Source organism: Quercus suber, unplaced genomic scaffold (genome assembly GCF_002906115.3).
Source record: "Quercus suber isolate HL8 unplaced genomic scaffold, Cork oak 2.0 scaffold_160, whole genome shotgun sequence".
In the NCBI taxonomy this organism is placed as follows: Eukaryota; Viridiplantae; Streptophyta; class Magnoliopsida; order Fagales; family Fagaceae; genus Quercus; species Quercus suber.
Genome location: NW_027069621.1, coordinates 324,970 through 342,502, shown reverse-complemented (window position 1 = coordinate 342,502; position 17,533 = coordinate 324,970). Strand labels below are relative to the sequence as shown.

At 35.8% G+C, this 17,533-nt stretch overlaps 2 protein-coding genes and 2 long non-coding RNA genes across 5 annotated transcripts; 1 reads left to right on the top strand and 3 right to left on the bottom strand.

Annotated features, from left to right (window-relative positions):
- Positions 1-618: 618 nt before the first annotated feature.
- LOC136069284 (uncharacterized) lies at positions 619-3,351 on the bottom strand. The gene is made up of 2 exons (XR_010630507.1): positions 2,790-3,351; positions 619-2,266 (listed from the first exon to the last, which is right to left on the bottom strand). It is a non-coding gene; the product is annotated as an uncharacterized LOC136069284 (long non-coding RNA).
- Positions 3,352-4,505: 1,154 nt separating this feature from the next.
- On the bottom strand, positions 4,506-6,436 carry LOC111999431 (mediator of RNA polymerase II transcription subunit 6). The gene is made up of 3 exons (XM_024031557.2): positions 6,284-6,436; positions 5,303-5,477; positions 4,506-4,779 (listed from the first exon to the last, which is right to left on the bottom strand). The coding sequence occupies exons 1-3, from the start codon at positions 6,319-6,321 to the stop codon at positions 4,588-4,590; spliced, it is 405 nt and encodes a 134-aa protein (XP_023887325.2). The 5' UTR covers positions 6,322-6,436; the 3' UTR covers positions 4,506-4,587.
- Positions 6,437-6,445: 9 nt separating this feature from the next.
- Positions 6,446-9,538, top strand: LOC136061537 (uncharacterized). 2 transcript variants are annotated; one of them, XR_010630505.1, is made up of 3 exons: positions 6,470-6,808; positions 7,011-7,919; positions 9,349-9,538. It is a non-coding gene; the product is annotated as an uncharacterized LOC136061537 (long non-coding RNA). The 2 variants fall into 2 exon arrangements; XR_010630506.1 differs by lacking the exon at positions 9,349-9,538 and having other exon boundaries at positions 6,446-6,808; positions 7,011-7,385.
- A 2,113-nt stretch (positions 9,539-11,651) lies between these two features.
- On the bottom strand, positions 11,652-15,001 carry LOC111999429 (elongation factor 1-alpha). The gene is given in 11 exon segments (XM_065777605.1): positions 11,652-12,204; positions 12,207-12,344; positions 12,347-12,505; positions 12,508-12,666; positions 12,669-12,678; positions 12,770-12,919; positions 12,921-12,956; positions 12,958-12,996; positions 12,998-13,041; positions 13,044-13,243; positions 14,871-15,001. Coding segments are annotated over 10 exon segments (1,329 nt in total). The 5' UTR covers positions 13,234-13,243; positions 14,871-15,001; the 3' UTR covers positions 11,652-11,800.
- Positions 15,002-17,533: the final 2,532 nt, after the last annotated feature.

Sequence of the window (17,533 nt, the reverse complement as noted above, 5' to 3'; positions counted from 1 at the left end):
GCATGTGGAAACTAGACTAAAATGTCATACTTATATACGGACTAGAATGTCATACTAATTTATCACAACAAATCTTACAAGTACTGAAATGATCAACTGTGAGTGATATATATATCTTATAAACCCATTACTTTTTCTCTATTGCCCAAAATCAAAATCAACAAATTTGACAATTATTAAATTGTGAAAAAAATGATGTTAGTAGCTCTACGCAAAAATAAAATGTGGAATTCGTGGTTTCAATAAAACTCATTTGAAATAATTTACCATTTTTCTCTTCCTTAGTCCCAAAAAAAAAAAAAAAAAAAAGTAAATTTGTTCTAATAGGTCCGTTTATGGCCATAGAAATCTTGGGCTTTTAAGCCCACATGAATTCAAGCACCTTTTCGTGGACTCTCTCTCTTTCTCACTTTCTATTTACAAAATTACAGCTATTGTGAAGTGCTTGCTTGCTTCTTCAAAGTTCAAACTCAGAAGTCAGAACCAAAGCTCAAACCTCTGAGAGAGAGAGAGTGGGACTAATAATATTATCATGGCAACGCCACCGGTGACGGGTGGTCCTGCAATGAACCCGGAGGGTCCAACGGCGGTGGCGCCTACTCCGGGAACAGACATGACGGCCGCACATGCTGACTTTGGAGACAAAGTTTACTGTTCTGCACTGTTCACGCACTGTTCATGTACTGTTCACGCAATATTTAATATTAAAAGTGGGTCCCACAACACTATTTACACATTTAAAAATTATTTTGCTACAGTGTTTTCAGCAACAATCAGTTTTCAGCAACTTTCAGCAACAATAAGTGCTATCCAAACGGACCCTTGATGTAATAAAAATGTAGTAAAAAAGAATAAAAGGGTGTGCCACTGTAGTACACTGGATTCTGGAGTTCAAACAAAACCCTTCTAACATTTGAAGTTTTGAAAAAAAAAAAAAATTCCTCATTTATAGATTTTCAGGACTGGATGTCTGTTATCTTTGATATCATAACACAAACAAGCCAGCCATCCATGCTTTAGAGACAAGATTGCCAAAATTAAAACCAAGGCTGTTTACTTTCAGCCCCTTTCTTTGCACTTTCAATAAATTTTTATTACTTATCTAAAAAGAATATTAGAAGACAAAACAATAAAAGGTGAAATAAGAAATGAATCAATGTAGACATCAGATATTGCACCAATCAGACAGAGAAGAGAATGTTGGACACACGTTTGCGCCAGTACAGGTAAAAATCAATGATTACACCATCAAGATATTAAAGTTAGATGTGCAATCAGGAGGGGTAAGACCAATCGACCCATAACTAAACACATGATGGCCCTAAATTGAAAGGCCTTGTTGAGTTCGTTCATTAGTGACTATTCTTCTATAAATCTCTCGATCCATAAGGAACTTGCAATAACAAAACCAAGATTCTCATATTCATTACAACAAATCTCAATAACGAAACATGAAGGTGAAGCTGTTATGATTATCATAATTAAGTGATACTTAAAACTATCAATGTGATCTATAAAGATAACATTAATTGCACAATCAGATGTTCAGTTCTCAAAATTCAGGCCCACCCTAGCCCAGGTTTTACATAAAAGTAAGTAAATACAGAGTTGATTAGAGAACTCTTTGTTTCAAATGTTTTCAATCAGTCTTACTCTTCTTCTCCCCAGTGCTGCAACATACTGGGAAGATTAAGGAGGTATTAGATACAATAAAAATTGACGACTTTTAGTGCCATATGAAAGGTGATAAGAACTGATTAGAAACTTCATATATTCTCACAAATGCATTAGTGCCATTTCCAATACTGTGCCTAGGAAAAAAAAAACCCTATATTTTCTCAATAATGATATCAGGTAGTTTATATTTCATTGATCAAGCCTATGTTCCCAACAACACTCCCCCCCCCCCCCCCCAAAAAAAAAAAAAAAAATCTTAACAGTTTAAGAAATGCACCTCCAAAAACCAAGATCTTATACTAACAATACAAAAGGTCAGAAGCACATACACCATCCCAAGATGAATTTCTTTTTTGAAAAGACACTATAGACAAACAATAGGTCAATGAGGTAAACATTAGCTTTTACAGTAACTTAGACCTTTGATGATTGACAATAACTTTGGAAAAAACAAAGAAATGTCCATTTTGGATGCAAGGAGCATAATGAAAAGGAGCAAAGTATGTAGCAAGCAGTTACCATATCCAATCTTCTCCAATTTTGAAGCAGCAATAGTAAAAGCTTTGGATATATGATAAAGAGACCGGCTCTGCAACAGAGTACACAATCAATAACATATGAAGGTTATTTTCCTAAAATAAAAATAAAAAACTATGAAGAATAATTTCAATGCAGTATTTCTATTAATATAAGCAGGATGTAGACATCCAATAATTTCAATGCAGTCTTTCTATCTGGCATCTGCAATGACATTTACTACATATTCTACAATAACGAATAGTGACAATTTTTTTATATTGGTAAGTTACGCACCCAATGGGTCTTGAAACCATGACCTCTCCCTCCATCCTTTATTAAAGATGAAGGAAGTGTCAGTTGACCTATAGCTCATTGGCAAAAGAGTGACTAACTTTCTCTTCCATATGTCCAGAGCATACCCTAAGTATGAATTTGAAATTTTGTGGTCTTAGGAAACTGAGATTTTCATCATATCCCAAAAGTTACGGATGTATATTTTATTCCAATGAGTGTTGACATACTAATATTGTCTAGAGTTTCAAGAATATCATAGTGAGAAAAGAGATGTAAAAAAAAAAAAAAAAGGCACTTACAATTCGAGCAGCAAAAACATTGCAAAGCTGTGGCGCTTGGTAAATTGAACCATCCAAAATATAGTAAGTCAGCATTGGTGTAACTTTCTCAGGACTATCCCTCTTTTGCTTGCGGATAACAAATAAATGGGGCTCCATAACTTCATATAGCATGTATTCTGTGCCTGTCATTTTTCTATTCAATAAAAACAATAACAATCTTTAACTGTGCCATACCTCAAACAGTTGGAGCCGGCCACATGAACCAAAATCTTTAACATTGCCTTTAAAACTGGATCTCTAGAAGTTCAAAGAGCTAATATCACCTCACATTCAAAATTAACTCAAAAACAGCAGAAGTTTTTGGCTAATCTTGTTAACCATTAGCTATGAAATGGATCAAAATGTTTTTTACTCAATCGAGTTCACAAGCAGTTCACACCTTTGCCATCACTTTTAAAGTTCATCATCCTATTTCCAAATATTTAAAAAAGACCCAAGTCAATGAACCAAATTTTGAAAAAATATTCTCAAAAATTGGTTCATTTCCTTAAAAGTCCAAAAAAAGATTGCCCCTTGCATTTCATCCATTNTGAATAAAAGGGTGTGCCACTGTAGTACACTGGATTCTGGAGTTCAAACAAAACCCTTCTAACATTTGAAGTTTTGAAAAAAAAAAAAAATTCCTCATTTATAGATTTTCAGGACTGGATGTCTGTTATCTTTGATATCATAACACAAACAAGCCAGCCATCCATGCTTTAGAGACAAGATTGCCAAAATTAAAACCAAGGCTGTTTACTTTCAGCCCCTTTCTTTGCACTTTCAATAAATTTTTATTACTTATCTAAAAAGAATATTAGAAGACAAAACAATAAAAGGTGAAATAAGAAATGAATCAATGTAGACATCAGATATTGCACCAATCAGACAGAGAAGAGAATGTTGGACACACGTTTGCGCCAGTACAGGTAAAAATCAATGATTACACCATCAAGATATTAAAGTTAGATGTGCAATCAGGAGGGGTAAGACCAATCGACCCATAACTAAACACATGATGGCCCTAAATTGAAAGGCCTTGTTGAGTTCGTTCATTAGTGACTATTCTTCTATAAATCTCTCGATCCATAAGGAACTTGCAATAACAAAACCAAGATTCTCATATTCATTACAACAAATCTCAATAACGAAACATGAAGGTGAAGCTGTTATGATTATCATAATTAAGTGATACTTAAAACTATCAATGTGATCTATAAAGATAACATTAATTGCACAATCAGATGTTCAGTTCTCAAAATTCAGGCCCACCCTAGCCCAGGTTTTACATAAAAGTAAGTAAATACAGAGTTGATTAGAGAACTCTTTGTTTCAAATGTTTTCAATCAGTCTTACTCTTCTTCTCCCCAGTGCTGCAACATACTGGGAAGATTAAGGAGGTATTAGATACAATAAAAATTGACGACTTTTAGTGCCATATGAAAGGTGATAAGAACTGATTAGAAACTTCATATATTCTCACAAATGCATTAGTGCCATTTCCAATACTGTGCCTAGGAAAAAAAAAACCCTATATTTTCTCAATAATGATATCAGGTAGTTTATATTTCATTGATCAAGCCTATGTTCCCAACAACACTCCCCCCCCCCCCCCCCAAAAAAAAAAAAAAAAATCTTAACAGTTTAAGAAATGCACCTCCAAAAACCAAGATCTTATACTAACAATACAAAAGGTCAGAAGCACATACACCATCCCAAGATGAATTTCTTTTTTGAAAAGACACTATAGACAAACAATAGGTCAATGAGGTAAACATTAGCTTTTACAGTAACTTAGACCTTTGATGATTGACAATAACTTTGGAAAAAACAAAGAAATGTCCATTTTGGATGCAAGGAGCATAATGAAAAGGAGCAAAGTATGTAGCAAGCAGTTACCATATCCAATCTTCTCCAATTTTGAAGCAGCAATAGTAAAAGCTTTGGATATATGATAAAGAGACCGGCTCTGCAACAGAGTACACAATCAATAACATATGAAGGTTATTTTCCTAAAATAAAAATAAAAAACTATGAAGAATAATTTCAATGCAGTATTTCTATTAATATAAGCAGGATGTAGACATCCAATAATTTCAATGCAGTCTTTCTATCTGGCATCTGCAATGACATTTACTACATATTCTACAATAACGAATAGTGACAATTTTTTTATATTGGTAAGTTACGCACCCAATGGGTCTTGAAACCATGACCTCTCCCTCCATCCTTTATTAAAGATGAAGGAAGTGTCAGTTGACCTATAGCTCATTGGCAAAAGAGTGACTAACTTTCTCTTCCATATGTCCAGAGCATACCCTAAGTATGAATTTGAAATTTTGTGGTCTTAGGAAACTGAGATTTTCATCATATCCCAAAAGTTACGGATGTATATTTTATTCCAATGAGTGTTGACATACTAATATTGTCTAGAGTTTCAAGAATATCATAGTGAGAAAAGAGATGTAAAAAAAAAAAAAAAAGGCACTTACAATTCGAGCAGCAAAAACATTGCAAAGCTGTGGCGCTTGGTAAATTGAACCATCCAAAATATAGTAAGTCAGCATTGGTGTAACTTTCTCAGGACTATCCCTCTTTTGCTTGCGGATAACAAATAAATGGGGCTCCATAACTTCATATAGCATGTATTCTGTGCCTGTCATTTTTCTATTCAATAAAAACAATAACAATCTTTAACTGTGCCATACCTCAAACAGTTGGAGCCGGCCACATGAACCAAAATCTTTAACATTGCCTTTAAAACTGGATCTCTAGAAGTTCAAAGAGCTAATATCACCTCACATTCAAAATTAACTCAAAAACAGCAGAAGTTTTTGGCTAATCTTGTTAACCATTAGCTATGAAATGGATCAAAATGTTTTTTACTCAATCGAGTTCACAAGCAGTTCACACCTTTGCCATCACTTTTAAAGTTCATCATCCTATTTCCAAATATTTAAAAAAGACCCAAGTCAATGAACCAAATTTTGAAAAAATATTCTCAAAAATTGGTTCATTTCCTTAAAAGTCCAAAAAAAGATTGCCCCTTGCATTTCATCCATTTTCCCTAATTCCATGATTCCATCCTAAAAACCTAATCAAACACCCTAAGAAGAACAAGGAAACAATTCAAATATAAAACATTTCATTCACCCCTCTATTCAATTTCAACAACCACATGGGCACCACTCCAAAAACCTTACATAACCTCACAGACCCAAAAATCAAAATCCCAACAAGTTTCTAAACCTACAAACCCATCCAAACAAAGTATCCCAATTCATCACATTTCTTATTCCCTTTATTCAGCGCACACTCAAAACTTCAAAAATACAAAGCAAACCCATGTGCCAAAATAACTCAAAAAAGCTTCTAAAACTACAAATCCATTCAAATCAAGATTCAAGCACATACCCACAATTACAAATTGGATAAAAAGTACATAGAAAACTAGAAAAGTTGGTAAAACTTACGAGAGGTGAGAGAGGTCGAGTGGATGAATGGAGCGCATGCGGAGTTGCTCATTGTTGCAAGTCCAGTCGTAGAATGGTGAGAGAGCAAAGTAATCGAACACCAAGTTTCGGTCCAAAGGGTAAGTGTTGAGCCATAGCTGGTCCTTGAAGCATATCCCAAAAAAAAAAAAAAAAAAAAAAAAAAAAACAGAAAACGCAAAACTGGAAACGCGCCGCGCGGAAACGCGCTATCCAAACTGGGTCCAAAAAGAAGATGAGGAAGTCTTTTGCCATCAATCTCTCTCCGTCTCTCTATGTGCACTGGCACATGTGCATTTTTGCAATTACCATATGTTTTGATTGGGGTCTTTTCTCCTTTAAATTTGTGTCATTGTTATCTTGTTCTTATTGTGTTTATTTGTTGTCATTTCTGATGCAGTTGATGCTGATGAGAGTGCAGCCGTGGAATCAAAGGTTGCTAAAGAGACAATTGATTTTAAGGAAGTTAAGCGAGTGGATCATATTCTTGCATCCTTGCAACGAAAGGTAACTTCTTTATATCTCTAGAAAATTCCCCCCGTGTTATTCATCGAAGTTTTTGTTTTCCTTTTTGGCCCATTGCCATAGACGCAAATTGATTAAGATAGCTGAGGTACTTGTGACTATTTCAAATCTATGCTTGGAATCAATTGATTGCTTGTCAAACATTTAGTAATAAGATCTTTGTTCCTCCTCTCTGTTCGGTCAGCTACCACCAGCTCCTCCACCACCACCATTTCCGGAAGGCTATGTTCCTCCTGCCAGTGCAGACACAGAGAAAGCACCTGAAGTGCAGCAATCCGGAGAAGTACAACCTCCTCCAGTTGATCCCATTATTGATCAAGGTCCAGCTAAAAGAATGAAAATTTGAAGAACATCCATTTCCCCAACTTAAATGTCAACTAACACTCTTAACAACATTTTCTTTGTATGTTTATTTATCTTTTATACCTTAATACTGAAAGTTCCCTCTATGATATTTAGTTATTTACTTTCATAAAATGTGTAAATCATTCTAATCAGGTTTGTCCAATGTAGTCGTTTGACATGAACATGAATGATAATTAACAAATCTCCATTTGTAGACTGGGTGTAAACATTTTACATACAACTGGTCAAATAAGGTTGAAAAGGATAAGGATACATAACATGTGCAATTTGTTCTATCAGTTCCCAAAAAAAAAAAAAGAGCTAAGAAGGTATTAAATTGGTGTGAGATGTTTAGGATTAAAATTAATTTTATTGTTTTAGGTGATGAGATGGTTCTTTCTTTTCTTTTCGTTTTTGATTGATAATGATAGTTCATATATGGACACTAAAGTTAATGTATATACGGAAGGTATTCATGTCCTCTCCTCTTCCTCCATCCAAAATAGGATCAAGGCAAGGCCTAGTTTAGGTATTGCTTAAATGTCTTAATGTTGAATTAAGAACTAAGCATGTGGAAACTATACTAAAATGCCATACTCATTATAGAAAACTTTCACTTTTGCAAGGTTTGGGAGAGGTGACTGGTAGGTTTGGAGGGGACATTTTTCCTAATCAAACCTACAGCACACCGCTGGAAGACACTTGCCATCACACTATTCCAATGAGGATGTCCAAAGTTCGATCCACAGTTAAGTTTTAGCCTAAAAAAAAGATGAGAAAAAGGAAAAAGATTTAAAAAAAAAAAAAGATGAGAAAAATGAAAAAGATTAAAAAAAGATGAGACGATTTTATAAGCAACAATGCACACCTTCACTAATAGTAAATTAGTAGGGTCCGATTAATGCATTTGTTAATGAGTCATGTGGGGGGAGAAAAACCCAACCCAACTTATTGGGCCCAAGGCCCTGAATGAGGAACACTCTTAGTCCGAGGAGGTGTGACCTTCAGTCAGAGACCCACGTCAAAAGGGAATGCCTTGAGACAAGCACGTGTGCCATCCGAGGAGGTAATCCTGTGCCCGAGTAGTCCAACATCCTCGGATCCGAAGAGGTTTGACCCAACACGAGCAGGGGAGGTTCAAATGATCTGTTTGACAAGTGTCTAGAGGGAGAGGAACCTCGGACACACATGAAGATAACGAGAACAGAGAAATATCAAGGAGGCATACTTCAACCACCACATTTAATGCACTGCACCCACCTTCCTGGCCGCATTTATGAGGATAAGACCCCTGACCGGTGCTTTCTCAACTACCGCCACTCACATACGGCTAAAAGTGGGGTGATGGGACTTGCACTCAAATGGGTGCCTAGATGATGAACAAGTGGACGGAGGAGATGTAATACGGCAGCGCTATATAAAGGAAGAAAGGGAAAAAAGAAGGGGGGGGGAGAGATATTCGATTATTGTAGCTTCAGGAATTGTAACCCTAGACTATCAATGAAAAGCATCTCTTCGGACAGAGCACTCATATTAGTCCAAGAACACATTAATTCAAATCCTCCCATTGGGGTTGCTGTTTAATACTGTTATTTTCATTATTAGCCTAGCCCTTTCACCCATTCTCTACAATATTTATTGTTTTGGGCTCGGTGGGTTCCTAATCCATACTTCCTTGGACATGGGCCGCAAAAACTGACCCTACAAGTCATTTTAGAAATGTTTTAATACCATTTTTATAGAAAAAAAAAATATCAACTTTTTTTTTCCTCTTTTTCCCTAAAAAGTTTCTAAAAATATACTAACATACCGTTATGGGTACTTGCATTTCTAACTTTGCCATTTTAGCACATGAACAATAAGACACTCACTCAAACATGACACACCTCAATAGTCATTACTAATGGTAGCATGCATGCATTCATTTACATAGGGATGGCAATTTTTGCCCGAATTGCGGATACCTGGCCCGACCCGACCCTAATGGGCCGAATTTTACCCAATCCGATTAAGAATAGGTTCGAGTATGGGTTTAAAAAAAAAAACCTGAACCGGGTCCGGGTTTTATAAAAAAATCCGAAACCCAGCCCAAATATAACCAGGTTACCCTGAAATTACCAAAACCCCCCTATATATATATAGCTATAACTAACCCCTAAACTCTCTCATTTCTCCAGCAGCAGCATGTCTCCCTCACTCGGTCCCTCCTCATTTCAGCTCACTCCCTCTCAGTCACTGCCTCACGCACACGCCCTCCCTCACCCTCACTCAGCAGTCAGCGCCTCACCCTCACTCACCAGTCACGCTCACTTCTCACCTCTTAGCTGCCTCCTCTCTCTCTTTCTCAAGATCTCTGCCACCCTCTCTCTCTCTCTCTCTCAAGTTCTCACCACCGGCCACCCTTTCTCTCTCAAGCTCTCACCGCTGGCCACCCTCTCGGCTGTAGGCGATTTTGACTCCGACGATCTATGTAACCTAGCCTCAGCTGCACACGCCGCCGCCGCGTATATGTCGCTCGGCGACATTAGCGCCGATATCGGATGCGAAATAATCAAATATGGGATTTGTTGATTGTATTTTCTGTTTATGATTTGCGTTTTTTTTTTTAGTAAAAAATTTGTATAAACAGAGGAGCAAAAAAAAAGTTGTTTATGTTTGGGATTGTGATTTGTATTTTTTATTTTTTTGATGGTGAAAATTTTGTATTAACAAAGAAATGAAAAAAAAAAAAAAGCATTGGTTTTTAAAAAAAAAAAAAAAGGGATTTTTTTTTTTTTTTGCATTGGTTTTTAAAAAAAAAAAAAAAGGGAAAAAAAAAAAAAGGAGGAAAAATCTTACACTTTTATACTCAAGATCTTACACTGTGACAAATTGTGTTTGTTTCCCAGAGGTCTAAGACTGGGAAAAGCAGTGAGAACGGCAAGGGATTCGAGGCGAATTGGGCTTAGATTCTTTTTTTTTTTTTTTTGGTTGGGCCAAATCCCTAAACGGGGCCCAGCTGGGGTGGGTCTAGGCCCCGGGAAAAAACCCGGTACCCTAAATGGGCCGGGTCCGGGCCACGGGTCTTGCCCCGCGGGTCAGGTCCGGGTATGAAAAAACCCGGCCTGAACCCGACCTGTTGCCATTCCTACATTTACATTTCTTGATCTACAATTAAACACACACACAAAATAAAATAAAATAAAAATTAGTAAAGCTTGACTGGTACACCTTACAATGGTTCAAGTCCAACCCTTTCTTGTATCTTGAGTAATTGATATAAGTTAGGTATAGGAATGGCAATTTTTCCCCCGCACTGCTTAACCTTTCCCTCCCTGCTTTGCCCCGTGTGGGTTTTCCCCACCCCACAAAGAAGGTGGGGCGAGGATGGGGCAAGATTTTAGCCCCGCACAACTTGGCGGGGCGAGAATGGGTTTAGACTTTTTAGACCCACCCTGCCCCGCCCCTTCCCATCCTCGCCTCGCCTTACATTGCTAAGGGTTATAATTGTAAAATTTTCATATCTTAAAACCCTACTACTTAAACAAACATATCAATATTAACTTATTTTATTATACCCAATGTGGTTTTCTGCCTTTATTTTGTCATGTATTATACTATGAGATTTTTTTTATAAATTTTTTTAATTTCTTTTTATGATTGTCTTGTTAAACACTTAGATATATTATTTAATTTTTTCTAAAAATTGATTTGATTTGATGGGATAAATTTAGTTGTAATTTAAAGTATATTTTTATTAATGAAATATATTTCATTAAAAAAATTGTACTAGTTGTAAGGCAAATTAACAAAAAGTAGAGTTTTATGGGGTGGGGCAGGGCTTTGCGAGGCCCCAAGGGGCGGAGACGGGGCAAGACAAAATTTTGCGGGGTGGGGGGAAGACTCCATCCTTCAGACCCACCCCACCCCATTGCCATCCCTAGTTAGATATGCTTAATATGGTAAAGCCTTACACACCAAACAAAATACCCTATCATTCTTTATGTAGGAATATAATTTAGATATCGTTAAGATGGATTTGAGTTCCATGCAATAAGTATCGCACCAGATTCAAATTTGCTTAAGATGATGAAGTTTTAAAATTGGTAAATATAAATTAACTAATTATCTGCAAAAGATAAATTGATTTATTGAAGCTTTTAATGATTACCATAAATTTTTTTTCCTTTTCCTTTTGAGGAAAAATAAAGTTCTATAAGTTATAACTAAGAGTTTGTGTGAAAACAGTTGATTTAGCTGAAACTGAAAGTTTTTGTTGAAAGTACTCTAAAAAAAAAAAACTAAAAGATAGCTGAATAGTACAATAAGACTCACAAAATAATATAAAAAAATGCAATAGGACCCAGGGACGATACTAGGATTTGAACCTAGGGGGGGCGAAAGCATAAACCAAAAAAATTTCAAGCGACGTGGTTTATTAAAAAAAAAAAAAATTCATGTAAACAAAGCAATTGCACTGGTCAAGCACCCAATTCTGTGAATTGAAGCTACATGATGATGGCAGAGACTTGAAGCTATTACCAACAAAACAAACACTTAGACCTTCTATGGATAGCTTAATAGCAAGAACCCAGTCCTTAGTGTAAGGACTACATACCCAGCACTTGCAGAAACTGGGTGCAGCACAATTCACTTCTTCTTGGCAGCAGACTTGGTCACCTTGGCTCCAGATGGATCCTTCTTCTCCACGCTCTTGATGACTCCAACAGCCACAGTTTGACGCATGTCCCTGACGGCAAAACGACCAAGTGGGGGATACTCGGAGAAAGTTTCAACAACCATGGGCTTGGTGGGAATCATCTTAACCATTCCAGAATCACCATTCTTCAAGAATTTGGGCTCCTTCTCAAGCTCCTTACCAGATCGCCTGTCAATCTTGGTCAAGAGTTCAGCAAATTTGACAGCAATGTGGGAGGTGTGGCAATCGAGGACAGGGGCGTAACCATTTCCAATCTGGCCAGGGTGGTTCATGATGATAACTTGGGAGGTGAAGTTGGCTGCCTCCTTGGCAGGATCATCCTTGGAGTTGGAGCAACATACCCACGCTTGAGATCCTTAACAGCAACATTCTTAACGTTGAAGCCAACATTGTCACCAGGAAGAGCCTCCAGGAGAGCCTCATGATGCATTTCAACAGACTTAACTTCAGTGGTCAGTCCAGTGGGGCCAAAGTCACAACCATACCAGGCTTGATCAAACCGGTCTCAACACGACCCACAGGGACAGTTCCAATGCCTCCAATCTTGTAAACATCCTGAAGTGGGAGACGGAGGGGCTTGTCTGAGGGCCTCTTTGGCTCATTGATCTGGTCAAGGGCCTCAAGAAGGGTTGGTCCTTGTACCAGTCAAGGTTGGTAGACCTCTCAATCATATTGTCACCCTCAAATCCAGAGATGGGGACAAAAGGAATCTTGTCAGGGTTGTACCCAACCTTCTTCAAGTAGGAAGAGACTTCCTTCACAATTTCATCGTACCTAGCCTTTGAGTACTTGGGGTAGTGGCATCCATCTGTAAACCAAAGCATAAAATACATTAATATCAATAATATCACTCAATATAAAGAACAAACATACTTAGGTATAAGATGGTGTCATCATACCTTGTTGCAGCAGCAAATCATTTGCCTGACACCAAGGGTGAAAGCAAGGAGAGCATGCTCACGGGTCTGTCCATCCTTGGAAATGCCAGCTTCAAAACCACCAGTGGTGGAGTCGATAATAAGGACAGCACAATCAGCCTGGGAGGTTCCGAGTAATCATGTTCTTGATGAAATCACGATGTCCAGAGAGCATCAATGACTGTGCAGTAGTACTTGGTGGTTTCAAAACTTCCATAAGGCAATATCAATGGTAATACCACGCTCACGCTCAGCTTGAGCTTGTCAAGCACCCAAGCATACTTGAATGACCTCTTGTTCATCTCAGCAGCTTCCTTCTCGAACCTCTCAATAACACGCTTGTCAATACCTCCAAGCTTGTAGATCAAGTGACCAGTTGTGGGCGACTTCCCAGAGTCGACGTGGCCAATGACCACAATGTTAATGTGAACCTTTTCCTTACCCATTCTGAATCAACTGTTAATGAACAAATAAGTCAGAATGCAATTTACTTTCAAGCTTTTCATAAAACCAATTGTTACTTTAGCACAAATAGGATTTATATTTATTGAGTCTAAATATGAGCATTGATAAATAGGGGATGAGGGAATCACACAAACCCAATTATTTAGAGGGTGCAACAAATAATACATTGTAATTCCAAAGCAACAAATTACAGCTCAAACAATAAAAGCGCAACAGGCATTGTGTTTAAAGTTTAATATAAGGGTTTACTTTTCTTTTTTCTAAAACCTTTAATTTGTTACTTTTGAAAATATAGGATTTATTTTGTTACGTTTTTGGTCTAAACATGAGCTTGATATTTTTGTTGTCTAAAAACAATATTTGAGGGTGCAAAAATAATACATTTANGTTTAAAGTTTAATATAAGGGTTTACTTTGCTTTTTTCTAAAACCTTTAATTTGTTACTTTTGAAAATATAGGATTTATTTTGTTACGTTTTTGGTCTAAACATGAGCATTGATAAATAGGGGATGAGGGAATCACACAAACCCAATTATTTAGAGGGTGCAACAAATAATACATTTTAATTCCAAAAGCAACAAATTACAGCTCAACCAATTAAAGCGCAATAGGCATTGTATTTAAAGTTTAATATAAGGGTTTACTTTGCTTTTTTTCTAAAACCTTTAATTTGTTACTTTTGAAATATAGGATTTATTTTGTTACGTTTTGGTCTAAATATGAGCATTGATAAATAGGGGATGAGGAATCACACAAACCCAATTATTTAGAGGGTGCAACAAATAATACATTGTAATTCCAAAAGCAACAAATTACAGCTCAAACAATAAAAGCGCAACAGGCATTGTGTTTAAAGTTTAATATAAGGGTTTACTTTTCTTTTTTCTAAAACCTTTAATTTGTTACTTTTGAAAATATAGGATTTATTTTGTTACGTTTTTGGTCTAATTCTTTGATTTCTTGCACCCCCAATATATAGGGTTTAAATGATATTTTCTCAATAAAATAAAGCAAGCAACAATCATAAGTTTGAGTGCACAAACTATAGCACAAAAAAGCTAATGCATGCAAAGCCATATTGGATGGTAAGTAAATAACTAATAGTATGAATATCTGATATGAGAAACAAACTAATTTTGAAAACTTTATTGCCAAAGAAGAACAGTTTATTCAAATCGTAAAATTCAGAGTCGCTTAATTAAGAACAGCAAAACGAATAAATCCATAAACTAAACATTCAAACACAAATCAAAAATAAAAACATATATATATATATTCAAGTATATCAGATCTAACAACTTCGTATACCATAGATGCAAATCGATAAAACCAAAAGCTAATCAAAGAGTCAATAACCAAGAATATATTCATAGAAAATCAGATCTATAAACAAATTCGAAAAAATACAGGGCAGAATTAGTTTTACAAGTCACGGATCTGAGAAACAACAGCAACAACAATAATCATCTAGATTACGTATAGAGATAAATCAAGAACCAGCACAGATTAAGATTCAAAGAAATCGATTACACAGATTCAAACAAAAACACAGTGATGAAATCAAAGGCTATATAGAATCAGCTAGAGAGGCAAAAGATTAAGAGCGAGAAATCGAACCTGAGGAGAGAGAGAGAACGCGAGAGCTGCTCTAAAACCCTAGCCGCGAGAGAGAGAATATAAGGGAGAGTGTGAGAGAGAGAGACTAGTGAGGTAAAGAGGAACGAAAGAAGTAGGGTTTGGAGGGCATTTATACCACAGCTGGTTGTGATGAGTTTACGAAAATACCCTTGCGTGTGAATTAGAAAGTGCGTCAATTCTGGACGTGATGATCTGGACGCGCGGTTTTTTTTGAAATATTGTTACTATTAATAAAGGGAGTTTGTTGACGACTCGGCCTCGCCTGCGGTTTTTATTAGAGATTGTATTACACGCGCTACGAAGGTGCGTGGTTTCTTTGCTTTTTTTTTTTTTTTTTTCCTCTTTGGAATGTAATACAGTGTTATAATGGAACACGAAGTCTAGACGGGAACGACGTCGCATGAACCGTGAGTCAAATAATTTCTTTATTTGTTTTGGTTGCCAGTGGGCTTGGGAGAATAGAAAGCCCATTGAACTCGTTTGGAGGCCCAATCGTAAGTGTTCAAAAGTTGGAAGATTCTACTTACTTCCAATTCTTGTTTTTATTTGATAGCTTATTTAGAGTTTTTAATTTATTTTTGCTATTATTTATGGGTCTTATTAAGGACGGATTCATTAAGGCCCCCTCAAATTAGCTTTTTTTTTTTTTTTGAGAAACTTTTTTAGCTATTTTATTTGCATGCCTATATTTTAGAGTTATAGTTGCCCCCTTCAAATTTTTGGATTGGTCCAAATAGCCCAAAAAAAAACTAATCACTTAACCCTTTCTTTGAACCCATGGCCCCTTCATAGTCTAAATACAACACAACAAAAAAATCCACAAATCATCAATATCATAATTCAATAGCTTATAGAAAACAAAAAAAAAAAAAAAAAAAAAAATTCCCTTATGGGGGTGAATAATTTATATAACTTTTTAATTGATTTATAAATTATGGAAAAGTCAAATACAATATTTAAATTTTTTTCAAAAGATAAAATGCAAAATTCTTTTAGAAGCCAATATTATTGATGTAGCATTGCCAACTCTTACTATTAATATCCCAAATTTTTAAAATCCTCAAACAAAGTTTTGAAAACTTCATTAGTGTGATTTTTAGTTACATCCAAAAACATGAGTTTATCATATTGGTGAGTTGGTCAATGTGATAAAATCAACATATTAATTCTAATTATCCAAAATTTGAAAATCTGAAGTCCTCTTCTTTTTTTATTCTTCTCCGAAAATGTTTGAATATCATATTGTAACTTTCAACTTTTTTGGTTCATATTATTTCCTTCTTGACTTAAATATTTATGGTAATAAGACGGTGGCGGGGCCATGAAGTATCCTAGTGTTTTTTGATTTGCTTAAGGTGTCATGTGAGACTTACTTATTTTCATAAGCAGCTATGGAGTTTTAGGTCTGTTTTCATGCTGCCCGGATTTTTGCTATTTACATTTATAGTTATCTAGTCTTGTGTGTTTTCAATTGAACAATTTTTCTTGCTGCATCTCTACTGATATGTTTTTTAAGGTTCGCTGCTTTTATTCTTTATTATAGATCTTTACTGGTTGAAGAATTGTTTTAGGAAGAATAGACCTTATTACTGGTTGAATTTGAATTGTTCGCTGCTTTTAAGGTTTTTGGACGGTTGGTTCAGCTTTTACAACATCTCCAAAGATGAGTTTGTCACAAGTATGACAAACTTGATCCATCCGGCTCCAAAGATGAGTTGAGATTTATTTATTTATTTCTCTCGTTTTCCAGTTTATTTTTATGAGCTTATTCAATGTGACGATGAAATAATTTATAGAATCATCAGAGGAAAAAACATATACTGAAAGGCCATACGGCTTTTTACATTCTAAATCCTTTTCGTTAGAATGGCCTAAAACATAAACCAGGATTTATATTTTGGGGTCAAATTAAAGGCCCAATAGTCTATCGGGCATTAATGTTCGATGATAGCCAATGTGACAATAAAAATAACAATAACAATATTTAAAAAAAAAATTTATGTTAAACCATATCATGCGGATTGTGCAGCCTGCTTTGTCATTGTCAACGGAGATAATAAAGATCCAATACAACGCACATGGCAGGAAAGAAACAACACTGGAAAAAACATTAGCGCGATGGCCATACGGCTTTGCATTATTAAGTCCTTTTGGTTAAGATGAGCCAAAACCAAGATTTATATTTGGGGGCCGAAATTTAGTCACAGAACTGACAAAAGCCTATCAGAATATCATGTAGTTAGTTGTAAAACCTACTTTTGAATCTTGATGATATTTATGGTTGAAAATACTCTTCCATAATTTCATTAGAAACAGGAAGATTAAGTACTATAAAATCACTTCATAAACAAATTAGCAGGACATTAAAAATATTTAACAATCTTATTAAAACACTTACAAATTGATGTGACAATCCCTGTTTACACCGAAACAATTATCAGATATTGTTTATTTATTATTAGCTACACATTAGTTTGTAAACTCAATGTAGCGAAACTTGTAGTAGCACTCTTTTTAAAAAATATAAATGTTGAATTATATTGCGTTCATTATGGTGAAGTTCTATTTTTAACTGTAATTTTTCTCATGATTGCAGTTTGGTTATTGTAGATATTTAGGGGTCTTTCTATCATTTAGAGTTT

Coding starts and splice junctions, on each gene's coding strand:
- LOC111999431 (XM_024031557.2), bottom strand. CDS start 6,321: ATGCGCTCCATTCATCCACTCGACCTCTCTCACCTCTC. Junction 5,478..6,283: donor CTCGACCTCTCTCACCTCTC/GTAAGTTTTACC, acceptor TTTATTGAATAG/AAAAATGACAGGCACAGAAT. Junction 4,780..5,302: donor ATGTTTTTGCTGCTCGAATT/GTAAGTGCCTTT, acceptor ACTCTGTTGCAG/AGCCGGTCTCTTTATCATAT.